Here is a 26,974-nt window from a genome sequence, read left to right as displayed (position 1 = left end):
AGAACCTGCTGTGTAGCACAGGGAACTCTACTCATTGCTCTGTGGTGACCTAACTGAGAAGGAAATCCAAAAAAGAGGAGATATGTGTATACGTATAGCTGATTCACTTTGCTGTACAGCGAAACTAACACAGCATTGTAAAGCAGCTATACTCCAATAAAACTTAATTTTAAAAAGTAAAATTAAATTAAAATTAAAAAGAAAAGATTCAAGTGCTGGTAGAAACAGAAAGGTTGCTTTAATCAGAAAACCGGCATCCTGGGGAGGAGGTGGACTCATGTCTCAAAACCAACTCTGAAGCTTTTGCTCAGCCATGAACATTTTTAAAGGGAAAAAGGGGGAGTAATCTCAATCATTGAGATAGGGGGTCAGCTTCATTGCCATCTCCCATTGCATGCAGGCTTGTCAACTCCTTGTAATCTTTCTTTAGATGCTATCTTGTTTTAACAGTTTGTTCATAGGATTACTGACAGGGAAGCTGGGGAAAAGATTTAGTCATCTGTTACTTACTTATTCTTCATTTTTACTTCTTCGATCTAAGGAAAGAACCAACAGGTTAAGCAAGGTATTGTGTGATCAAAAGGTTTAAAACGTATGCTTGGGCCGGAGATGAGTAGGGCATGGGGGCTCCTGGTTTAAGGTTAGTTACAATATAGCTTTGCTAAAGTGACAAGACAAAAGGAGCTCTCTCCTGCAGAGAGCTCTTTCCTGCCAAAAGCTGCTTACATAGGATTTGGTTACTCCCTCCCTGTAGCTACTGGGGATAGTGGTTTCTTCCCTCTACTTCTCCTCCCACTTCTGATTGATATCCAGAGGTGACTCACCTTTTCTAGGGAGAGCAGCTGTGTGACTTACGGCAGAATGTATGTGATGCAAGAGTCACATCTTTCTCCTGGGAGGACCTTGTGTTCCCCACCAGACAGGTATATTTTCATCAAATTCAAGTAGGCTATTACCCAAGCTATATATTAGAAATATTTGTGTCTTAGTTTAGAAGTTTTTTTTTCCCCCTCAATAAATGAAGGGCCAATTGTCTGTAACAGATTATGTTTATTATTCCCCAGGGGTCCAACAGACTCTTCTTACCAGCTAACCCTCTTCTTTATTTTCCATGTAGTTATCTAATTTTGCCTTCTACCCATTCTCCTGACTTAACATTTCCTGTGATTCTTCACTGAGGCCGTCACACAGCTGACCTTCCCCGACACAGCATCTTCAGTGAACGGTCCAGATTGTTTGTGTGGTATTACCAGAGTCAAGTGCCGTCCCCTGAATAAGCTGCATGTTCATGGATGCTTCTTGACATGGAATGAAACTTCCTTAATTGCATTCAGATTTCAGACCATTGCTGTCTTTTTCTCCTTATCTGTCATCCCAACATCTTGTTTTAAGATGACATAACTATTTTTGGAGGTATATTGAGAAACTGGTGTATAGCAAAATATTTTTAGTACATGTAAAATAGAAAAGTTTTAGATTGAATGTTGATTCCAGCTCATCAAAGTCTTATCATAGACCAGTTTTAAAATGTGTGTGTGTGTGTAGAGAATAATGTATATATATTTTAAGTATATTCCTAGAATACTTATTGATAATAATAGCACTGATTATTGATGACTGCTTGTATGCCAAGCATGTTGCTTAGTATTTTATATGCATTATCACATTTCTGTCCTCTGAGCACATGAAGCAGGTTATTTACCTCCATTTACAGATGAAGATCTTGAAACAGAAGACCTGAGACACTCATTAATTTTCCCCATGTATTACCTAGGTACTAGCAGACCCTCAGTTCTAACCAAGGACTCACTGATTCCTGCATTAGTACTTTTAATCACTGGACAAGCCAATCAAACATTAACTCATTGTATCTTTAGGTCATCACTGAGTGGTCTTCTCACGTCATCCTTTAGGCAGCACCAAGAGTCCTTGGCGGCAGAGAGAGAGAGGCGGCGACAGGAGAGAGAAGAAAGGTTGCAGAGAATAGAACGGGAGGAAAGAAACAAATTCAGGTAAGACAGATTTTAAGATTTTTTAAAGAATGAGCTGAAAATTAAATCACATGCCTTCACCATTGCATATGGTTAATACTTATTTTATTGGACGCCTAAAAGAAGATGCTTTTCCCACTTTCTGGTTTGTTTCTTACTCCCTGTAGCAATATTTCATATTTTTTAAGCAATAATTTTTCCTTCTGTGGGGGAGAAAGAGACATTGTGCTGATTACTCCCAGCCCATTGTCCCCCTGATCGCTTTGGTCTCTGTCCAGCTCCAAGGATGTGTTCTTTGGTGTGGCCCACTCCAGCTTCCATGTCTTGGCCTGTCTGCCCCGCTGAGTCCAGCGTCACTCCTTTTCTCCTTCAGCCAGATCAGCTGTCCCCGTTGCCCCCATCTTCCCGGTCAACCTTCTAACACTCCCTTTGCCTGGGTTCAAGCTGGGCAGTGCTTTATAAAACGCCAGACACTTTCCTTACACATTTCATACCTTCTACTATTCTTTTGTCCCCTTTATCTTTCCCCTACTTCCCTCTTGCCTTCCCCATCTCCTTCCTTCCCCCTCCTTCATCTTCCCATTCACCTCTCCCATAGCTTCCACACTCTTTCTTTTTTTTATTTCTCTCCCATCTCCACTTCCTTTTTCCTCAGTTCACTTTTTTGGGAAAAGTATTCCGATCGATTACTCCCAGTGAAATCTACAAAGACTGTAAAGCATTGTCAATGAGGATTTACAAGTTCAATAATGTTTTTTTTTCCAGCAGCCAGGAAGAGTACGTATAATTGTAGAAATGACCAAAACATGAGCAGAGTTGTGAGCTTGCCTTGACCGTAACTCACTACTATATGAAAAGAAGTATCCCAAGTCTGTGGGTGAAACATTAATCCCGACTTTTGTAAGATGGGGCTAATGGGCTGCGTGAAGTAAACCAACATCCGTCTCATACCATAATTGTGTGGTATATACCTTGAGCTGTCAGATTTCTACCAAATGATATATGGAAAGACCAGACCTGTATGCACCATTTCTCATGAGGTAGCTCTGGAAGTTGTCACTTTTGGAAAGACCGATTTGTAAAACCACTGGAACAGGTTAAATGCTTCCTGATTCAGTGCCTTCTGAGAGATTCACATATTTCACCACCAAATAGCAGCAGAGAATCTGACTGAAACACATGGAAAATTCAGAGATTAGCTGACACATCTAAAGATTTTGATTGAAAACCTCTTAAAACAGGGTACCAGTTCTGGGAAAGATGGAATCAGCACACTTCCTCCTGTCTCTTCTACCACATCATTCAGTGCAACCATAAATCATGGACAGATTTAAAGCATGGAGCTCTGAGAACTCTGAACTGTGAAAGGGAGCAGGTGAATTGGGGATGGAGACTAGCATTCAAAGCTCCACCAAACCAGTGAGAGTTTACCATTTTTTCCCTCCAGTATCACATGGCATGTACTCAACAGCACTCCAAAACTCAGAATCACATACCAAGTGTGAACTGAAAGAGCTGTAAAAGAAGCCCTCTTTTTCTGGACCGGGGAGCTGCAAAAGGAATTCCTGAGGGTCAGAGAGTTGAGAAGTCTCCTGTTTTTTCTTATTTTTTTCTTCTCTCCTACCCCAGCCTCCAAGCTATATTGTTACAGAAGCACAGTGATGGCAGCAGTGTCCAGGCAGGCGCCTAAAACTCTGAGGGAGGGAACCCTTCCTGTGATCAGAAGAGCATGACTGCAAGAGCACTTTTTTTCCTCTGTGTCATCCTGCTTCATTGCCCTATATGCAGATAGAATTACTGAAAGTCTGCAGCAGAGCAGGGAAAATAAAGCCCAAGCTTTCTGGCTAGAGGACCAGGAAGGGAGACCCAGGGAATCCAGAAAATGATGGGAAAGCCACAAAGAGGAGAGACATCAAGAGACCAATCCTGAGATCCTCTCTAGTTTTGTGCACATGTGGCTCAGGACCTAAACAGCATACCACAGGCTTTAAGAACTAAGTACTGAGTGGAACACACTCAGGTCCCAGACTGGCCACTGGGTGGTGCATATAAGGGCCTGATGTGAATAGCACTAAAAATATTTGAACACTGAGCTAACATTGGAACCGATATCAGAAGGCAGTCAGAACTTGCCGGCTGAGCTTGACTTAGTTGATTGCCTGCTAAAAGAAAACAATCAAGATTCTTCATAGAATTTAAATAATGTCCAGAGTCTCATTACAAAATACCTAAAATGTACAGAATGCAATCCAAAACAACTTGTCATAGAAAAACAGGAAAACTCTTAAAGGAAAAGAGAATCAAAATGTGCTAACCACAAATGGACATAGATATTGTCATTATCAGACAAAGACTTTAAAGCAGTTATTATAAACATGTTATAAGATATAAAGACAAATACTCTGGAAACAAATGAAAAGTCTCTGCAGAGAAATAGAAGATATAAAGAAGAACCAAATGGAAATACTTGTAGAACTGAAAAATACAATAACCAAAATAAAAAATTCATTGAATGGTTTCAACAGCAGAATAGAAATGAGAGAAGAAAGAGTCAGTGAATTTGATGTTAAAACAACAGAAATTCTCCAATCTGAAAGACAAAACAAAATATTGAAAAAAATGAACAGTGCCTCATGGACCTGTGAAACAATACATCTAGTATTTATATCTTTGAAGTCCCAGAAGAATAGGACAAGAGTGCATTGTAATATATATTCAGCACACATGTTGGCAGAGTGAGAATTAGACCCGGGCAACCTGTCTTCAGAGATCACGTTCATAGCTATTCACTATTTCCTCTTGGTCATAAAAGGATCTCACTCGTCATTTAAGAGCATAGAGAGACCCTGGCAAAATAATCCTTGTCCAGAAAGGAATGCTGATCATCAGTAAAGACTGCAGAGAACTATTTATTATGATGACTTCAGTTCCATTCTGAAAATCTGAGGATGTGAATGAAAAGAAATTCAAAGAAGGAAATAGGAAAAGCTTTATAGAGTAGTCCCTGGGATTACCCAAATGGCTGATCCTTTATCAGCCACTTCATTGATTTAAGTTACTCATGATCCTTGTGCTTTTTTCTTTGCAAAGCATTCTTATCTGTTGTTATTTTTGTCAAATATGATCTTAAGTTTCCTGGGTTATGGGAAATATTATTTCTAGTGGTAAGTGATGAGAATGGATGTTTATAAATGATAACAAATTTGTGTCTTTGTTGCTTTTTCTCCCTCTCCTAACCTGCTTTAGTTGCTCTGACTTAGTGCCCCTTTATATCCAGTTATCAGTGCACAGAGGGGTGGAGCACTTAAGCTACCTTGTGAGGTAGAAAACTGTGATGTCAGAATTCTCCAGGAAAACAAATGGTTAACTGAGAAGTGACTGACCACACAGTCTTAAACTTAGATTCAAGTTGGAACCTCTCCAGTAGGAACAGAAAAACAAACATTAAAATTAGACAAATTTGGACATCTTGTGGATAAAGACAAGAGGGAATGCACAAAGCAAGAGCTTCCAGTGATCCCTGCTTAGAAACCGAGAATGTGAGGGATGCGGAGAAAGAATCCTGGGCCCTGGAAGGAACGTGCAAACTGTAGAGTGCAACACAAAATGGCCAAGACACTTGGGCCCACTCAGATTTAATTCTTGAGATGAATGTTGGGGAGTTACCAGAGCTTGATTATGTGTTAATCACTTCTGAAAGCTGTTGCTTGCTTGTCATTGCCATATTTTATTTATGAATTGTTTTAACTTTTAAAAGTATTTTTATCTCCCCTCCCCTCGTATACTTAGTCTTCTTTCTGAAGAGTAATTAGCAAAGTCTCTGAGTGAATCCAGTAATCCCATGTTTTCATCCCTATGATCTTATCGAAAACTCATTATATTTAGTACTTCTAAAGTATAGCCTTTATATTTATTTTTTAAAAATTCAATGACAACCACTTTCCATTTCTGATACGATAGTGGGCTTTCATTATATACTCTGTTAATGATTTCTTGGCAATTTTATGAGCATCTAATTCTGTTCTTTTCCTTTCCCATTTCATTTCTTCTGCATATTTCCATTAGCCGAGAATATTTAGACAAAAGAGAAGAGCAAAGACAAGCAAGAGAAGAAAGGTTTGTATTTGTATTTGTTTCTTTCCCATTGTAACCAAATGGCACGTGACTTTGCACTCAACCAGGCATGCAGAGGAGACTGTGTTAATTAAAATATAACAGCTTCACCTAAGACACCTAAGACCTTGGGTACCTGGCATTTTGCAGAATAGAGTGTCCTGGTTATCTCAATTTTCCAAGAAAGTACAGATTTATTATTTAGTGCCCTCATGGTGTGAGATATGTGTCTGTTCCTCCAAAACTGTTCACCAAATAAGCATATTCATTTGGCATATTGGCATATGGTATATATTTTAAATGCTTTGCACCACCACTGCTGAGCCTGGGTTAGGTGTCCCTCCTGTGTGTTTCCAAGTCACTTGTTCAGCATTTCTTCAACAAATATTTGAGCACACACACTATGCCATGCACTGACTGGGGTGCCACACCCTCCTGAGCCTCTCCATGGAGATGCCTGATCATTTGCCTGTCTTCCTACTGAACCGCACTCAGTTCCTGGATGGCAGGAACCATACCTGATTTTCCTTGGTGTCCCAGTGCCCGCCACAGGGCTTGCACATAGCAGGCACTTAAGAAGGATGTATCGGATAAATGAGCAAAAGAACCAACAGCTTTAAAATATTTAAGCTGTAAACCATTTCAATGTTCATTTCAATAGCAACATACTTTGAATCCCATTAAACCAGGCCAAGTTAATGTATTCAGTGTCTGGTAAACTTAGATAAGCACAGGAAATTGTTTTTGGAAGTAGACCAGCAAAAGGCAAGTTTACCCCCTAGCACTGTACAGCCTGCAGTTATTCCCTCCACCACCAGATGGGGTTACTGCATGGAGAGCTGAAAGGCTGAGTTCATGCCAGAGCCAGTCAGGAACCTAACAGTCTCTGAATTATGCCAATAAAAAGTGGAATTGTGCTAATTTTTTTTAGACACCATCAGCTAAATAGATCAGGACAGTCTGAGGCAGGGAAGAGTGGATACTGCCTGTGTTCAATTTAAAAATTAGATGCTTACGTCAGCCTCATAAACAAAACCATGGCATTGCTTTAATTCCGGCATTCTGTTAGATTGTTGCCGTCCTGGTAATCAGTTGTGGCCACAGCAAGTTTAGAGTGAAAGTTGCTGGCAAAGAAACAAAGAGACTTTTTTGTGTCTAATTAGTACCTGTTTTTGACATTGGGGGACATGACGTATATACCCAGGTTTAAGAAATCAAATTTTATTTTTTAGATTCCCCACCAGATTCTGCACTTTTTTGAACTTTTGGACAACTTGAATGTCATGTTATGTCTGCACAGGCAAGTCCTCAAAGCTCCTGGAGAGATGACCAGGTGCTGTGTCAAGGTCTGAATTGATTCAGACTGACCTCAAATTTTTCCCAAATCACTTAGGGCTACTACCTCTTTCCGAGTATTATTTACTGCTCTTTCCCCCAAAGTGGAGCATCACTTATACCTGGAAAATTTATGCAGAGGAGTCTTCCACTCCTCTTCTCTCCCTTGTTGTTCTGCTCTCCGACCTCAGCCCCACACCACCCATCTGCCTGGGCGTTCTTAGCTGGTGCAGGAGTGGGCTCTTCATGGCTCCACGGGGGACTCCTTCCTTACAGCCCACCCCTGTTTCCCCAGAGGTTTGGGGAAGCAGCCAAGCATTTTCCTTTGATTTGGACCAGCCACTTTTCCTGGTTAGTTGGGTGCTTGAATTACCTGGTAAAGATGGAAGTGAGGGAGATATACTTTCATCCCTTGTTGGAAAGCAGTTGGGAATTCCTGTTAAGCCAGGAAAAGATAAGATTTCCAAGTGTAATGGAATTTGGAAATGGATGGGGAAACTAATGGAGATCAGAGGTGGAAAGAGACATGGAAGAGGACTCTATAACTCTTCATATTTGTTTGGTCCCATGACTCTGTCGCCTAATGCAAAGACTCAAAAAGACAGCAAGAGGCACAGCAGAGGGTTTTTGAGGTTCATATCATCGAGTGTAACAAGATAAATGTCATTTTGCTATTTTGAGGGGTAATGAATTTTGTAATTTTAAAATTTCAATTCATGTCATCTCATTCCATAATTTCAGGCAGTGTTTTATTGGTAATGGTGCAAACCCAGAGTAAGTTTCTGTTAGGTTCATTTCTAATTTTTTTAAAGTATTATAAGAGAGGATCTCTCTGATATTGATTGACTTGACATTCATGAATAATCCTTTTTTAGATGTGGTAAGGAATGAGATGCAGGCTGGGAACTATTGGAGTGGGGTGGGGGTCAGGGTGGAGAGTAGTCTGAGGGAGACAGCGGGACATGGAGAGGAGGTACCTTATGGGAAACAGGTTCTGAGGACAGAGTGCAAGGGAGGAAGTTGGGACTGGGCAAGGATTTGGGAAATTATGCCTGAAAGTGATCATGAAGCAGTAAGAGAGGGTTCTGAGCACGGTCTGTGGACACAGTAGAACTTAGAGGGAGCCAGGTTTTGATTTAATGTAAGGTAGAATTTCCGAGTAGTTGGGTGGCAGGAAGAGTCATTAGTAAGTCGGTATAGTTGAAAGTCAAGCAGGGTTTCTATTGGACCCTGCGAAAAGAGATGATCGTATGTGCCCTTGATGGCAGTACCAGCCCTGCCACCTGCAACCCTGTTGGGTATTGAGCTCATACCAAAGTCTGTTTCTGTACCTCCGCCTGAACTATGAGTGCCAAGAAGGTGGGGTTTTTCTTATGTATTATTAAATCTCTAGTGCCTACTGCAGTTTTTAGCACATGACAGGCACGCAACAGAACATTTAATAAATAACGAAAAGACAAAGACATGGACAGGCAGGCCAATGAGACTGTTTCAACAAGGGTAGCAAAGGTGAAAAAGTCTTTTTTGGGGGGCTGTGGTCTGTGGATAGAAAACCCAGTGCTTTGTACCTGGGAGGCTACATCAGAGTCTGTGGGTTGGGGGTGGTGTTGCTAGGCAGCCAGAGATGTGACAGTCATCAGATGGGCTGGCGGGCTCCTAGATCAAGTACCACTTAGAGTCACTGTCTAAGGGAAGGTCGGGATATAGGTCCAGCTTCCTCCCCAGGTTCTGTGGGAGATAGCTCTCCATGCCGGGTAGCCTGGCTTTCCCCGTGCACGCCCGTTTACCCTCCCCACTCTGGCCCATCTCGGGGGAACACTGAAAGATTTAGTGGTTCTTGACACCTGGGCCTCCCCACCCCTTCCATTTTTTAAAGGTTTTAATTGTGGAAAAATACACATAACATAAAATTTGTTATTTTAACCATTTTTAAGTGTATAATTCAGTAGTGTTAAATACATTCACGTATTTGTGCAACCAGCCTCCAGAACTCTTTATCTGTAGAACTGAAAATTTCTACCCATTTAGTAAGGCCCCGTGCCCCTTCCCCTGCCATTTTTGTTTACCATGTAAACATCCTCGGAATGATTCAGCTTCAACCCCTGACTCTCCCCCTGTCTAAAGGATCCTCAGGGATGACATCTGTGAGCCGAGGGGTGCACAGGAGTAGTCTTCGAGTCATGTCCACCCAGAACCTGGATGAGCCACCCCTGGGGTCCCCCGGAAAATGGGGTGAACCCTTTGGCTGCCAGTACATACCTGCTAGCTTGGCTGCCCACAGGGAGGGGAATGGAGAGGCCAGGTCCAGGGCCAGGCCAGCTGAATGGAGGTTAGTGATCGGTTGTCCTCCTGGCCTGAAGTCTTTTGTGTGAGGCTTTCTTACCTCTCTCCCTGGACCCTTCTGATTTTGTTAGGGCACTGTTTCCCTCCTCCAGGATTCCGATCTCCTGGACATGTGCAGGCCCCTTGGTTTGCACTTTGTTCCTTCCTGTCCCCCATCCTGTCGCAGACGGCTTGGACTCCATGTGGGGACACCTGTGCTCAGGAACTCCTCCTGGGCTCGTAGCATTCCTGGCCTTCCGTTTGCCCCCAGACTTTTTAAAATATGGGCTCTGACTCTTGCCCTCAAGAACACTTTCTTCCACGTTTCCTGTCACTTCCACAGCCAGGTGGTTTTTCCTTGCTGGTCTGATTCAAGTTCAGAAATATCTTCCTTTTGGCCCCTCTCGCGCTGTTCGAGAGGTGACATTGTTGGCAAGGAAAGTCCAGAGTTTCTAAAGCTTTCTTTCTGGGTCTAGCTTCACCCGGTAAGGGTGACGCAGACGTTTGTAAATGCAGATCCGTCCCACGTCTTTTATCAGAGATTCACCATGAAAGTACACTCACTCCCCAGGAAAGTGCAGTCAGCTGGCTCTGCCCCCTGGTGCCCTGGGCTGCAGGGAGACGTACAGGTAGGCTACTGCTTGGCAGGTCCCTCAATGCACACGTCGCCTGCTTCCCGTCGGCCAACGAATGCACAGTGCCGAAGGAAAGGGCAAAGGATGGTAACCTTCCTGGTCTCAAAAATCCTATTATCTGTTTGTTGAAAACAGACCTGCACACGTGAAAAGACGACTACACATGCCGGGCAGTAAATGTAAAATGCCATCTGAGTTGAATGGACTACATATCCGACATGAGTTCAGAGGCAAGGCCAGGATCACTTCCAGCTGTGGTGGTCAAGGCAGGCCTCCCGGAGGGAGACGCGTGTGCAAGCCTGTCCTGAAGGGCAGACTGACTGCCTTGGGACTGGCAGAGAGAAGGGGTGATGACTACAGATGTGGGGGGCCACGCCCCCTGAAGGATGGACGAAGAAACACGTGCTTTTTAAATGCATCCTTCTGAAAGGTTTTACTTGTGCGCTCTGCCTTTCTTATCAGGCTGAAGTAAAAGTGCGGTGTGCAGTGTCTGGGGGTGGGGGCCTGCCCATTGGAAGAAACTGAAGCAGTGAACCTGGATGGATGTGAGGGAGGGTCTGGAATAAGCTGTCTCAAAGTTTCATGGAGGGTACGATAGTCAGAAACCTGCTACAGCTGAGTTCATAAATTTATTCCTGAACAAATAATGGTGGGTAAAATTAGCAGACATCTGGAAGAGGCACATATTTCAAAGTTATTTTGGTCTGATCTATAAAGCACACTATGAGGAAGATGATTGGTAGCTGGTCTTAATAAACAGTTACTGGGTTCTGCCTGCCTGAAATGCAAAACAGATGTATCTTTGTTCTTTTAAACTGACTTTGATGAATAAACTATATGTGACGTCAGGTCCAAGCTATTGGATGTCTGAGTCCTACTCAGAAATATTTTAGAATATAAAAAACTTTCCATGGTCGACACCGAGAGAACAAAGTGAATTCCAGCCACATTGCTGTTAGCATTGAAGCAGGTTCAGAAATCCAGAGAGGGCTTCGTCCAACAACCTTTTGGTATTTTGGGGCATTGTTCCTCTCTGCCGCACCAAGGCACCCTCGCATTTCACAGCTGCGAGCTCTGAGGGAGTGTGGTTTTCAGCTGTCACTGCTGGGGCTTTTTGATGGTCATTAATGCTGTTTTGCTTGCTGGTACAAATGTTTCCTAAAAGAGCAAAATAGGATTCTGCAGCAGGGATCTAGTATCTGGAGACTGTGATGTTGCCACTTCCCCCTGTTTGTTTGGTTATGAATGATGCAGGATTTTTAATCATTAGCATCTTGGCTTTGCTGGGTGTTTTTGGCAGACGGGCCCTCCAGCCAGCCCTGCACTGTACTCTGTGCATCAGGAAACCAGCTCACTCTGCAGGTGTTTCATCCATAAACAAGCATCAGCCACGGGCTCCTCTTTCTTTTTACGGAAACCCTTTGGAATTTAACTTTCAGATACAAATACTTGGAGCAGTTGGCAGCTGAGGCGCATGAGAAGGAACTGAGAAGCCGAAGTGTGAGCCGGGGCAGAGCTGACCTCTCCTTGGACCTGACCTCACCGGCAGCCCCTGCCTCACCCACCCGCCTGAGCCATTGCCCTTCATCTCTAGACTCGCAAGAGGCTCTCACGGTATCATCTTCCTCCCCAGGAACAGCTCAGCATCCCCAAGGTGAGTGCAGGGAGAGTAGAGGGGAACTGATGAGTTAATTAACATCAGACAGGCTTCTTCTGGGCAGCAGTAACCATTCCTACATGCAAACTCATACTGAGAGGCAACTGATGGGAGGCTTCGGGGGTGACTGTGACCTGAGCTGTCCCTAATAACCAGGGGTCTGCAGAGCCACTTACTAAAGCAAAATTATTTATTGTGAAGATTGCAGTGTGTGATCACTGAAAAGGGAGAATGCCAAAAATAAGACTTACTTTGACATTCAATCCTAATTCACAGGGTAATAAGTTAGGATTAATTTATTACTCTGTAATTTGCATGTTACTTATCTATTGGATCTGCCCGATAAAGTGACCCCTCTTAAATGTTTCTCCGGTAAGAATTATTGGTCTGGTTTAAGTTAAACTGATGGAGGATAAAATTAATCAAAGTGAGCAAAGAAACGTGGACCTCGTGAAAATAGAAGTTAAATATCGAAGAAGAAAAAAATAGACTATAGTAAAGATGATTGGCACATGGTGTGGGGCGGGTGTAGATGCCTGTGTGCAGTCAGACAGGCTCTCCCTGGAGAAAGTCCCTCTTGTCTTAGCTTATCTGGAGAAAAACGATGATACTGTACACTGCAGCCTTAGAGCATCAGCAGTTTTCCTGATGGCTCTGTGAATTGTGGGTCCGTTTTCTTTCACATTATCAGGGAGGATGGTTCTCGGCTACAGGCACCTAACACTGCGTGTTGACTAGCTCTGCAGCCAGAACTGTTTGGTTTAATTGAGTGTTATGGCTTGCAGCCTGATGTAGACTTAGCCAACTGAAGACAACAGAGACACTAAACTTTTAACTCTATGAGGGTTGACTAAATATGGCGTAAAGTCTAATTTAAACAAGGCAGGACTCCATGACCTCAGCAGAACTGGATGTAATGGAATAATCTTGTCTGTCCAATTCTTTGCTGGCTCGCTGAGCCTCAGGGCTCAATCTGCTTGAGCAGGCTGGTTACACCCCAGCTTCCCATCACATCCAGTCACTCCTGGTCCCTGAGCCATGGAAGATTGTCGCGGGCAGATGGCTCAGTCCTAATGAGTAATGTCAGTCTTAAAATATTAAGGCTCTGAGAATCAGGAAAACAGACTGCTCTGTAACAGCAGTGTGCTTTTCAACTTTGTCTGATATCACTGCTCTATCTAAATTGTGGTATTTCCAGAGGCAATATAAAAAATATTCCCCTGCAAAGCTGTGGCTCAGGACTTAATCTTGGGACTTTTAACTCTAAGAGTTGTATCTGCAGCACTTTACAGAATGGTTTTGTCCAAACTGTGAAGTACAGAATGGCCCCAAGCTGAGAAGGAATTGTCAGTATCTGTAAATATTGTTTGTCCTCAAGATTTTTAATCTGCTTGATGTTTGTGGCAAAAAGACAGTTCCTCGAGCATTTTGTACAGTTATAGTCAAACTTGAGGCCATCCTATCCCATTAAAAAGACAATATTTTAAACTTCAGTAAGAACGTAGAAAATACTTATTTTGTGTATACATAATATGCATTTGGGGAAAATAAAGTTATTTCAGTATGCTTTCAGAGAGATAAATAGCAAATGTCATTTTCCTTTACAGAGAAGGGATTAATAGAGACTAAGAAAATGTTTTGACTGAAATCACACCATAAGTGGTATCTGCATCAGGAAAAGGAATACTGGCCTTCAATTTAGACATAATTAAAAATTAATAAAGTAGCATTGACGTTTGCTTTTTCCTTGGGGGGAGGGGGGAAGCAGTGACTCTTGTAGAATCTAGAAGTGCTGCCCATTGTATGTTAACTCATTATCATCCAAATCAGTTGGAACCCGCAAAGTGTTCTAACACCTTGTCCTAATACATAACTGAATTATACAACTGGAAATTCTAAGGGTAGAAGAAGAAATGCTATAAGAGGATGCTGGCAAAGAGAACTGCTGAAGCTTCCTCCTGATTTGGAGCCTTTGCCCTTACGACAGAAGCCTTTCTGTATATATGACAGAAAGGTTTTTCTCAGCCTGGTTTGTTATCATTCTTGAAAGCATTCTGCCAGCTCCCAATTAATAGTCTAAACTTTTCACCAGGTCCCATTTTCAAAGCTCAAAGTAATTTTTTGCTGATCCCTAATATTTAGAATATTCTAACAGCTGAAGGAAGAATACAAAATATAATCACACATCCAGATGTTTGTCCTGCACCAAACACCTGGCACGTGGTCCAAACGTGCCGGGGGTTGACTCGCTTTTTCACTCTTTATCCTTGTGGACTCGTATGCTCATAATTCATCTCACATTTTTGTAGTGCTCAGTGCCTTCCTTCCAAATGCTGCTATTTAATACCTTGTGGTGCATCTCAGTAAGTAGGGGAAATGCTATTATCCGTGTTTTACTGAGGCTCAAATAGATGGAAGATGTGCTTCAGATCTTGTTGATGCCATGCTGAGAGTAAAACCACTGCTTTGACTTCCAACCAAGCCGTTTATCAGGGCATCACGGTGCCGTGACATTCGTGGTGGTGCTCCCCTGAATGCCACGCCATCCCCTTGCTGGCCCTCTCCCCAGTGTCTGTAAAAATTGTGATCTACATTTCAGAATTACATCTGTTAAAAAAAAAAAAAAAGGGAAAGCAGGTATTTGTTCCTGAATTAGATATACCTCAGGGTTAAAGGTCACTTGGTGAGTGCTTACTTGGATTCTGGAGAACTTTTGATAGCAGAAGATATGGAAACATTAAAGCTTTCTTTACCTTTTCTCTTACAAAATATATTTACAAAGAGGGGAGGGCTAATGGTCAAATACCTGTAGCGTTATGTGCCATCTAGCGAGATCTTTCAGCCCAGAACCTTCCCAGCTGTAACATTTGTGTAAATTATGCCACTGCTCCCACCATCAAGTCAGCGTGTGCTTGAATTATTTTTCACCTGGCCCTCTTGTGGTTCACAGCAGGCGTTTGTCCCACTGGTGCCTAAGCTTGGTGGTGAGGGTCTGAATATTTTTCCTTTGTGTGAAACTATCAGGCCCAAGTGATGAACAAACATATACATGTCTTCTCATTTTCACTGTGCTCTAATTAACCGAGACAGTTAGCCCCCATTTTAGGTAAACATGGAAGGGCCTCACTCTTCATCCATTGCTTTAATTACCCTTTCCTTATTTTCACTGAGCCTGGTGGTATCCATCAGAATTTCTATAATAAGTTTACTTCCTATTATTTTAAGAAACTTATAGATGACTCTGGAAACAAGTTATTCTCACTAGTTAGAGAAAAAGGCACAGTGTTCTTATTGGGCTAGAGTTCTTCGATGTGACTCTTGAGGATTAAAGATAATGATAATCTCTGGACCCACAGTGATGTCAATACAGCAAGGTAACCTATCGTGCCAGTGGGTGTCAGATCTAGGTAACCTATATTGTGGAAACAAAGTGGAGAAAACCAGTCATCTCAAAACCAGGTTGAAGATGGTCCCTGCAGGGTGTTCCAAGGTTGAACTGCCTTCTGTGGAAGCTAGAACTGTGTTCTTTCCAGGTTCCCTGGCTTGCATACCTGAGTCCCTCTTGAGGCCAAATGGAGAGAAATGCCCATTTCCCAGTAAAAGAAAGCTGCTGCCAAGAGTTTATGAGGTGCTTTCACTCACTGATACAGCCATGAAAGCATACATCATGGCTAGATTATTTTTCTTACTTTTAGCTCAGTACTCTCTATTTTGCACACAGAAATAATGTTAGAGATGCATTTAAAATTTTTACCATACTCTATTAATTTTATGTCAAGGATAAATATGTTCGACAGTGATTTTTTTTTTCTACCTGTAATCAATTCCTAGATATTTCCAAATATCTCATTGTTTGGCCCTGAAGATATAAAATATGGCCATGGCCTCTTCACCAGCACTCAGCAGGAGGCACTTACAGATATTACGGACATGGTATACTAATATTTTCTCTCACAGATCCAAACGTTTAAAGTACTGGAAAATATGATAGTTCCTCTAGCTTCCTGATCTTCACACCTGGAAATAAAATACAGACATATAGTTATCAGTTTATTTAAATGAATAATCATTTTTCATCATTTTCATTTATCATCACGGCTGTTGTCATTGTTACCAGTCATTGACTGAGCATCCTTGTCACCTTCATTGTGTAACATGTTTTCAGTTTCCTTCAGGTATAGAGACACTCTCCTAGGTTACCCAGTCCACATGGCAGAAATCGGAAACGTCTAGCATCCTATTTCCAAAGGGCACGGTAGCGATGGAATATTGTCAATCATCAGCCTAATGCGTGCTGGTCCCCTTGCATAAAGCTTTTGGACACCTCCAGTCTAGTATTTCATGAATTGGCAGGAAACTAGATTCCTTGTGGTTCTATGACTCAGGGCCGCCCCAGCTCCCCATAACTCACCTGACTGCTGCTACTTAATGCCATTTGGTCAGTGAGACAGAATCTCTTAGGAACTCAACCCAAGGCCAAGGCCCTGCCTGCAAAACCTGCTGTGGAACTTTTTTGAGAGCCTTCACGAATCATTGGGTTTTTCTGCTTGCCATTTCTCTGTCTCTAAGAAATGGAAAAAGGCAAAAACTTTCCCTTTTTTCCTGCTATAGAGAACGACAGTTGCCTACAGTGTGTTCTCTTGTACCAAATTTTAAAACATTAAATAGTCTTGAGTTTTTTTAAAGCAAAGTATAAATCTTACCTGAAGTATACCTAAGTAAAGATAAGGAACAGAATGGCATTGGGCAAGTTTTTTTTTAATTTTATTTTATATTTTTTTAATACAGCAGGGTCTTATTAGTCATCAATTTTATACACATCAGTGTATACATGTCAATCCCAATCGCCCAGTTCATCACACCACCACCCCCAACCCCCGCCGCTTTCCCCCGCCTTGGTGTCCATACATTTGTTCTCTACATCTGTGTCTCAATTTCTGCCCTGCAGACTAGTTCATCTGTACCATTTTTCTAGGTTCCACATATATGCGTTAATATACGATATTTGTTTTTCTCTTTCTGACTTACTTCACTCTGTATGACAGTCTCTATATCCATCCACGTCTCAACAAATGACCCAATTTTGTTCCTTTTTAAGGCTGAGTAATATTCCATTTTATATATGTACCACATCTTCTTTATCCATTCATCTGTCGTTGGGCATTAGGGTTGCTTCCATGACCTGGGTATTGTAAATAGTCCTGTAACGAACACTGGGTTGCATGTGTCTTTTTGAATTGTGGTTTTCTCTGGATATATGCCCAGTAGTGGGATTGCTGGGTCATATGGTAATTCTATTTTTAGTTTTTTAAGGAACCTCCATACTGTTCTCCATAGTGGCAGTATCAGTTTACATTCCCACCAATAGTGCAAGAGGGTTCCCTTTTCTCCACACCCTCTCCAGCATTTGTTGTTTGTAGATTTTCTGATGAAGCCCATTCTAACCAGTGTGAGGTGACACCTCACTGTAGTTTTGATTTGCGTTTCTTTAATACTTAGTGACGTTGAGCAGCTTTTCATGTGCTTCTTGGCCATCTGTATGTCTTCTTTGGAGAAATGTCTATGTAGGTCTTCTGCCCATTTTTGGATTGGGTTTTTTGTCTTTTTAATATTGAGCTTCATGAGCTGTTTATATATTTTGAAGATTAATCCTTTGTCCGTTGATTCATTTGCAAATATTTTCTCCTATTCTAAGAATTGTCTTTTCATCTTGTTTATGGTTTCCTTTGCTGTGCAAAAGCTTTAAAGTTTCATTAGGTCCCATTTGTTTTTTTTTTTTGTTTGTTTTTTTATTTCCATTGTTCTAGGAAGTGGATCAAAAAAGATCTTGCTGTGATTTATGTCGAAGAGTGTTCTACCTGTGTTTTTCCTCTAAGAGTTGTATAGTGTCCGGTCTTACATTTAGGTCTCTAATCCATTTTGAGTTTATTTTTGTGTATGGTGTTAGGGAGTGTTCTAATTTCATTCTTTTACATGTAGCTGTCCAGTTTTCCCAGCACTACTTATTGAAGAGACTGTCTTTTCTCCATTGTATATCCTCGACTCCTTTGTCATAGATTAGTTGACCAAAGGTGCGTGGGTTTACCTCTGGACTTTCTATCTTGTTCCATTGATGTATGTTTCTGTTTTTATGCCAGTACCATACTGTCTTGATTATTGTAGCTTTGTCATATAGTCTGAAGTTAGGGAGTCTGATTCCTCTAGCTCCGTTTTTTTCTCTCAAGACTGCTTTGGCTCTTCAGGGTCTTTTGTGTCTCCATACAAATTTTAAGATTTCTGGTTCTAGTTCTGTAAAAAAATGCCATTGGAAATTTGATAGGGATTGCATTGAATCTGTAGATTGCTTTGGGTAGTAGAGTCATTGTCACAATATTGATTCTTCCAATCCAAGAACATGGTATATGTCTCCATCTGTTGGTATCATCTTTAATTTCTTTCATCCATGTCTTATAGTTTTCTGCATACAGGTCTTTTGTCTCCTTGGAAGGTTTATTCCTAGGTATTTTATTCATTTTGTTGCAATGATAAATGGAAGTGTTTCCTTAATTTCTCTTTCAGATTTTTCATCACTAGTGTATAGGAATGCAAGAGATTTCTATGCGTTAATTTTGTATCCTGCAGCTTTACCAGATTCATTGATTAGCTCTAGTAGTTTTCTGGTGGCATCTTAAAGACTCTCTATGTATAGTGTCATGTCATCTGCAAACAGTGACAGTTTTCTTTCTTCTTTTCCAATTTGTATTCCCTTTATTTCTTTTTCTTCTCTGATTGCTGTGGGTAGGACTTCCAAAACTATGTTGAATAATAGTGGTGAGAGTGGACATCCTTGTCTTGTTCCTGATCTTAGAGGAAATGCTTTCAGTTTTTCAGCATTGAGAATGATGTTTGCCGTGGGTTTGTCATATATGGCCTTTATTATGTTGAGGTAGGGTTCCCTCTATGCCCACTATATGGAGAGTTATTATCATAAATGGGTGTTGAAATTCGTCAAAATTTTTCTGCATCTATTAAGGTGATCATATGGTTTTTCTTCTTTAATTTGTTAGTATGGTGTATCACATTGATTGATTTGCATATATTGAAGAATCCTTGCATCCCTGAGATAAATCCCACTTGATCATGGTGTATATGATCCTTTTAATGTGTTGTTGGATTCTGTTTGCTAGTATTTTGTTGAGGATTTTTGCATCTATATTCATGAGTATATTGGTCTGTAATTTTCTTTTTTTGTAGTATCTTTGTCTGGTTTTGGTATCAGGGTGATGGTGGCCTCATAGAATGAGTTTGGGAGTGTTCCTTCCTCCGCAACTTTTTGGAAGAGTTTGAGAAGGATGGGTATTAGCTCTTCTCTAAATGTTTGATAGAATTCACCTGTGAAGCCATCTGGTCCTGGACTTTTGTTTGTTGGAAGATTTTTAATAACAGTTTCAATTTCATTACTTGTGATTGGTCTGTTCATATTTTCTATTTCTTTCTGGTTCAGTCTTGGAAGGTTATACCTTTCTAAGAATTTGTCCATTTCTTCCAGGTTGTCCATTTTATTGGCATAGGGTTGCTGGTAGTAGTCTCTTAGAATACTTTGTATTTCTGTGGTGTCTGTTATAACTCCTCTTTTTTCATTTCTAATTTTATTGATTTGAGTCCTCTGCTTTTTTTTTTTTTTTTTTTTGCGGTATGTGGGCCTGTCACTCTTGTGGCCTCTCCGGTTGTGGAGCACAGACTCCGGACGTGCAGGCTCAGCGGCCATGGCTCACGGGACTAGCCGCTCCGTGGCATGTGGGATCTTCCCGGACCGGGGCATGAACCCGTGTCCCCTGCATCGGCAGGCGGACTCTCAACCACTGCGCCACCAGGGAAGCCCTCCCTCTTTTTCTTGATGTCTTGCTAATAGTTTATCAATTTTGTTTATCTTCTCAAAGAACCAGCTTTTAGTTTTATTGATCTTTGCTATTGTTTTCTTTGTTTCTATTTCATTTATTTCTGCTCTGATCTTTGTGATTTCTTTCCTTCTGCTGCTTTGGGTTTTGTTTGTTCTTTCTCTAGTTCCTTTAGGTATAAGGTTAGATTGTTTATTTGGGATTTTTCTTGTTTCTTGAGGTAGGCTTATATAGCTATAAACTACCCTCTTAGAACTGCTTTTGCTGCATCACGTAGGTTTTGGATTGTCATGTTTTCATTGTCTCTAGGTGTTTTTTGATTTCCTCTTTGATTTCTTCAGTGACCTCTTGGTTATTTAGTCATGTAGTGTTTAACCTCCATGTGTTTGTGTTTTTTACATTTTTTTCCCTTTAATTCATTTCTAATCTCATAGCATTGTGGGCATAAAAGATGCTTGATAGGATATTAATTTTCTTAAATTTACTGAGGCTTGATTTGTGACCCAAGATGTGACCTATCCTGGAGAATGTTCCATGTGCACGTGAGAAGAAAGTATAATCTGCAGTTTTTGGATGGAATATCCTATAAATATCAATTAAATCTATCTGGTCTACTGTGTCATTTAAAGCTTCTGTTTCCTTATTTAGTTTTATTTTGGATGATCTGTCCATTGGGGTAAGTGAGGTGTTAAAGTCTCCCACTATTATTGTGTTACCGTCAATTTCCTCTTTTATAGCTGTTAGCGGTTGCCTTATGTATTGAGGTGCTACTATTTTGGGTGCATATATATTCATAATTGTTATATCTTCTTCTTGGATTGATCCCTTGATCATTATGTAGTGTCCTTCTTTGTCTCTTGTAACATTCTTTACTTTAAAGTCTATTTTATCTGCTATGAGTATTGCTACTCCAGCTTTCTTTTGATTTCCATTTGCATGGAATATCTTTTTCCATCCCCTCACTTTCAGTCTGTATGTGTCCCTAGGTGTGAATTGGGTCTCTTGTAGACAGCATATATATGGGTCTTGTTTATGTATCCATTTAGTGAGCCTGTGTCTTTTGGTTAGAGCATTTAATCTATTCACGTTTAAGGTAATTATTTATATGTATGTTCCTGTGACCATTTTCTTAATTATTTTGCATTTGTTTTTGTAGGTCCTTATCTTTTTTTTAAACCTCTTTATTGGAGTATAATTGCTTTACAATGGTGTGTTAGTTTCTGCTTTATAACAAAGTGAATCAGTTATACCTATACATATGTTCCCATATCTCTTCTCTCTTGCATCTCCCTCCCTCCCACCCTCCCTGTCCCACCCCTCTACATGGTCACAAAGCACTGAGCTGATCTCCCTGTGCTATGCGGCTGCTTCCCACTGGCTATCTATTTTACATTTGGTAGTGTATATATGTCCATGCCACTCTCTCACTTTGTCACAGCTTACCCTTCCCCCTCCCCATATTCTTAAGTCCATTCTCTAGTAGGTCTGTGTCTTTATTCCTGTCTTACCCCTAGGTTCTTCATGACATTTTCTTTCTTAGATTGCATATGTATGTGTTAGCATACGGTATTTGTTTTTCTCTTTCTGACTTACTTCACTCTGTATGACAGACTCTAGGTCCATCCACCTCACTACAAATAACTCAATTTCGTTTCTTTTTATGGCTGAGTAATATTCCATTGTATATACGTGCCACATCTTCTTTATCCATTCATCTGTCGATGGACACTTAGGTTGTTTCCATCTCCTGGCTATTGTAAATAGAGCTGCAGTCAACATTTTGGTACATGACTCTTTTTGAATTATGGATTTCTCACGGTATATGCCCAGTAGTGGGATTGCTGGGTCATATGGTAGTTCTGTTTTTAGTTTTTTAAGGAACCTCCATACTGTTCTCCATAGTGGCTGTACCAATTCACATTCCAACCAGCAGTGCAAGAGTGTTCCCTTTTCTCCACACCCTCTCCAGCATTTATTGTTTCTAGATTTTTTGATTATGGCCATTCTGACTGGTATGAGATGATATCTCATTGTAGTTTTGATTTGCATTTCTCTAATGATTAATGATGTTGAGCATTCTTTCATGTGTTTGTTGGCAATCTGTATATCTTCTTTGGAGAAATGTCCATTTAGGTCGTCTGCCCATTTTTGGATTAGGTTGTTTGTTTTTTTGTTATTGAGCTGCATGAGCTGCTTGTAAATTTTGGAGATTAATCCTTGGTCAGTTGCTTCATTTGCAAATATTTTCTCCCATTCTGAGGATTGTCTTTTGGTCTTGTTTATGGTTTCCTTGGCTGTGCAAAAGCTTTGAAGTTTCATTAGGTCCCATTTGTTTATTTTTGTTTTTATTTCCATTTCTCTAGGAGGTGGGTCAAAAAGGATCTTGCTGTGATTTATGTAATAGAGTGTTCTGCCTATGTTTTCCTCTAAGAGTTTGATAGTTTATAGCCTTACATTTAGGTCTTTAATCCATTCTGAGCTTAGTTTTGTGTATAGTGTTAGGGAGTGTTCTAATCTCATACTTTTACATGTACCTGTCCAGTTTTCCCAGCACCACTTTTTTTTTTTTTTTGCAGTACGCGGGCCTCTCACTGTTGTGGCCTCTCCCGTTGGGGAGCACAGGCTCTGGATGCGCAGGCTCAGTGGCCATGGCTCACGGGTCCAGCCGCTCTGTGACATGTGATCTTCCCAAACTGAGGCATGAACCCATGTCTCCTGTATGGGCAGGTGGACTCTCAACCACTGCGCCATCACCACTTATTGAAGAGGCTGTCCTTTCTCCATTGTACATTCCTGCCTCATTTATCAACGATAAGGTGACCATATGTGTGTGGGTTTATCTTTGGGCTTTCTATCCTGTTCCATTGATCTATCTTTCTGTTTTTGTGCCAGTACCATAGTGTCTTGATTACTGTAGCTTTGTAGTATAGTCTGAAGTCAGGGAGTCTGATTCCTCCAGCTCCGTTTTTCATTCTCAAGATTGCTTTGGCTATTTGGGGTCTTTTATGTTTCCATACAAATTGAGAAATTTTTTGTTCTAGTTCTGTGAAAAATGCCAATGGTAGTTTGATAGGGATTGCATTGAATCTGTAGATTGCTTTGTGTAGTAGAGTCATTTTCACAATGTTGATTCTTCTAATCCAAGAACATGGCGTATCTCTCCATCTATTTGTATCGTCTTTAATTTCTTTCATCGGTGTCTTATAATTTTCTGCATACAGGTCTTTTGTCTCCTTAGGTAGATTTATTCCTAGATATTTTATTCTTTTTGTTGCATTAGTAAATGTGAGTGTTTCCTTGATTTCACTTTCAGATTTTTCATCATTAGTGGTAGGAATGCCAGAGATTTCTGTGTATTAGTTTTGTATCCTGCTACTTTACCAAATTCATTGGTTAACTCTAGTAGTTTTCTGGTAGCATCTTTAGGATTCTCTATGTACAGTATCATGTCATCTGCAAACAGTGACAGCTTTACTTCTTCTTTTCCAGTTTGGATCCTTTTTTTTCCCTTTTCTTCTAGGCCCTTGTTAAATGTTTCTTGCATTTTGTCTATTCTGTTTCCAAGATTTTGGATCATCTTTACTATCATTATTCTGAATTCTTTTTCAGGTAGACTGCCTATTTCCTCTTCCTTTTTTAGGTCTGGTGGGTTTTTATCTTGCTCCTTCCTCTGCTGTGTGTTTTTCTGTGTTCTCATTTTGCTTATCTTACTGTGTTTGAGGTCTCCTTTTTGCACGCTGCAGGTTTGTAGTTCCCATGGTTTTTGGTGTCTGTCCCCAGTGGCTTGTGGGTTGTGTAGGCTTCCTGGTGGAGGGGACTAGTGCCTGTGTTCTGGTGGATGAGGTTGGATCTTGTCTTTCTGGTGGGCAGGTCCACGTCTGGTGGTGTGTTTTGGGGTGTCTGTGGCCTTATTATGATTTTAGGCAGCCTCTCTGCTAATGGATGGGGCTGTGTTCCTGTCTTGCTAGTTGTTTGGCATAGGGTGTCCAGCACTGCAGTTTGCTGGTCGTTGAGTGAAGCTGGGTGTTGGTGTTGAGATGGAGATCTCTGGGAGATTTTCGCCGTTTGATATTACGTGGAGCTGGGAGGTCTCTTGTGGACCAGTGTCCTGAAGTTGTCCTCTCCCACCTCAGAGGCACAGCACTGACTCCTGGCTGCAGCACCAAGAGCCTTTCATCCACATGGCTCAGAATAAAAGGGAGAAATAAATAAATAAAAGGGAGAAAATGTAGAAAGAAAGAAGGAGGATAAAATAAAATAAAATAAAGTAAGATAAAATAAAGTTATTAAAATAAAAAATAATTATTAAGAAAAAAATTTTTAAAAAGTAAAAACAAACAAAAAACGGACGGATAGAACCCTAGGACAAATGGTGAAAGCAAAAGTATACAGACAAAATCTCACACAGAAGCATACACATACACACTCACAAAAAGAGGAAAAGGGAAAAAAAAAATAAAAATCTTGCTCTCAAAGTCCACCTCCTCAATTTCAGATTTTTTGTTGTCTATTCATGTATTCCACAGATGCAGGATACATCAAGTTGATTGTAGAGATTTAATCCGCTGCTTCTGAGGCTGCTGGGAGAGATTTCCCTTTCTCTTCTTTGTTCTCACAGCTCCCAGGGCTCAGCTTTGGATTTGGCCCCGCCTCTGTGTGTAGGTTGCCAGAGGGTGTCTGTTCTTCGCTCAGACAGGACGGGGTTAAAGGAGCAGCTGCTTCGGGGGCTCTGGCTCACTCAGGCCGGGGGGGAGGGAGGGGCACGATGAGGGGCGAGCCTGCGGCGGCAGAGGCCAGCAGGACGTTGCACCAGCCTGAGGCGCGCCACGCATTCTCCCAGGGAAGTTGTCCCTGGATCCCGGGACCCTGGCAGTGGCGGGCTGCACAGGCTCCCTGGAAGGGAGGTGTGGATAGTGACCTGTGGTCACACACAGGCTTCTTGGTGGCGGCAGCAGCAGCCTTAGCATCTTATGCCTTTCTCTGGGGTCCGCGCTTTTAGCTGCGGCTTGCACCCATCTCTGGAGCTCCTTTAAGCAGCGCCCTTAATCCCTCGTCCTCGCGCACCAGGAAACAAAGAGGGAAGAAAAAGTCTGTTGCCTCTTCAGCAGGTCCAGACTTTTCCCTGGACTCCCTCCTGGCTAGCCATGGTGCACTAACCCCCTGCAGGCTGTGTTCATGCTGCCAACCCCAGTCCTCTCCCCGCGCTCCCACTGAAGCCCGAGCCTCAGCTCCCAGCCCCGCCCACCCCGGCGGGTGAGCAGACAAGCCTCTTGGGCTGGTGAGTGCCGGTCGGCACTGATCCTCTGTGCGGGAATCTCTCCACTTTGCCCTCTGCACCCCTGTTGCTGTGTTCTCCTCCACGGCTCCGAAGCTTCCCCCCTCCGCCACCCGCAGTCTCCTCCCGCGAAGAGGCTCCTAGTGTGTGGAAACCTTTCCTCCTTCACGGCTCCCTCCCACTGCTGCAGGTCCCGTCCCTATTCTTTTGTCTCTGTTTTTTCTTTTTTCTTTTGCCCTACCCAGGTACATGGGGAGTTTCTTGCCTTTTGGGAGGTCTGAGGTCTTCTGCCAGCGTTCAGTAGGTGTTCTTTAGGGTTGTTCCACGTGTAGATGTATTTCTGATGTATCTGTGGGGAGGAAGGTGATCGCGTCTTACTCTTCCGCCATCTTCCGAATCTCCCTTCTATCCTGCATTCTTGAGCCCACTTTCTGTGTATGTCTTTTCCTTCTCTTGTGTTTCCCACTTAGAGAATTTCCTTTAGCATTTGTTGTGGAGCTGGTTTGGTGGTGCTGAATTCTCTTCACTTTTGCTTGTCTGTAAAGCTTTTGATTTCTCCGTCGAATGTGAATGAGATCCTTGCCGGATAGAGTAATCTTGGTTTTAGGTTCTTCCCTTTCATCACTTTAAGTATATCATGCCACTCCCTTCTGGCTTGTAGAGTTTCTGCTGAGAAATCAGCTGTTAACCTTATGGGAGTTCTCTTGTATGTTATTTGTCATTTTTCCCTTACTGCTTTCAGTAAGTTTTCTTCGTCTTTAATTTTTGCCAATTTGATTACTATGTGTCTTGGTGTGTTTCTCCTTGGGTTTATCCTGTATGGGACTCGTTTCGCTTCCTGGACTTGGGTGGCTATTTCCTTTCTCCTGTTAGGGAAGTTTTCAACTATAATCTCTGTAAATATTTTCTCTGGTCCTTTCTCTCTCTCTTCTCCTTCTGGGACCCCTATAATGCGAATGTTGTTGCGTTTAATGTTGTCCCAGAAGTCCCTTAGACTTTCTTCATTTCTGTTCATTCCTTTTTCTTTATTCTGTTCCGCAGCAGTGAATTCCACCATTCTGTCTTCCAGGTCACTTATCCGTTCTTCTGCCTCAGTTATTCTGCTATTGATTCCTTCTAGTGTAGTTTTCATTTCACTTACTGTATTGTTCATCTCTGTTTGTTTGTTCTTTAATATTTCTAGGTCTTTGTTAACCATTTCTTGCATCTTCTTGATCTTTGCCTCCATTGTTTTTCCGAGGTCCTGGATCATCTTCACTATCATTATTCTGAATTGTTTTTCTGGAAGGGTGCCTATCTCCACTTCATTTAGTTGTTTTTCTGGGGTTTTATCTTGTTCCTTCATCTGGTACATAGCCCTATGCCTTTTCATCTTGTCTGTCTTTCTGTGAATGTGGTTTTTGTTCCACAGGCCGCAGGACTGTAGTTCTTCTTATTGGGAAAGTTTTTAAAGAAGGATATTATATGATCAGCATGATAATTTCATAGATGGCAAATAGGCATCAAAATCTGTGAAAGATCCGAGACTTTACCCTACTTATAAGCTAGTAAATTAGCCTGCTTTTGTCTCATGGATGTTGGCAGAAGACACGAAACTCCTGGGTCAGAAACAAAGGACTTTATTACTCATAGCAATAGTAGTAGCCAAAATACCAGCATTTTGCCATTTCTTCAAGCCCCAGTTTCCACCAGGTGATGTGAATAAGCCCAAGTGATACCTGCACACACACACTGAATGGAACCCTGAGTTTAAGGACCTCAAATCTTAT

The 26,974-nt window shown here is 41.6% G+C and overlaps 1 protein-coding gene across 1 annotated transcript in view; it reads left to right on the top strand.

Moving 5' to 3' along the window:
• FHOD3 (formin homology 2 domain containing 3) overlaps window positions 1–26,974 on the top strand; it is a gene marked incomplete at its 5' end in the record, with an annotated part of 177,867 nt that overhangs the window by 57,371 nt on the left and 93,522 nt on the right. The window contains 3 exons of the mRNA XM_079943029.1: window positions 1,775–2,012; window positions 6,057–6,107; window positions 11,836–12,050. Of these exons, the coding sequence (XP_079799155.1) occupies window positions 1,775–2,012; window positions 6,057–6,107; window positions 11,836–12,050 (504 nt within the window). The remainder of the gene's footprint in view (window positions 1–1,774; window positions 2,013–6,056; window positions 6,108–11,835; window positions 12,051–26,974) is intronic.

This window comes from Stenella coeruleoalba (genome assembly GCF_951394435.1).
Source record: "Stenella coeruleoalba genome assembly, chromosome: 14".
Classification (NCBI taxonomy): Eukaryota; Metazoa; Chordata; class Mammalia; order Artiodactyla; family Delphinidae; genus Stenella; species Stenella coeruleoalba.
Note: the sequence above shows the minus strand (reverse complement) of the source record. Positions and strands in the feature narration are given on the sequence as shown.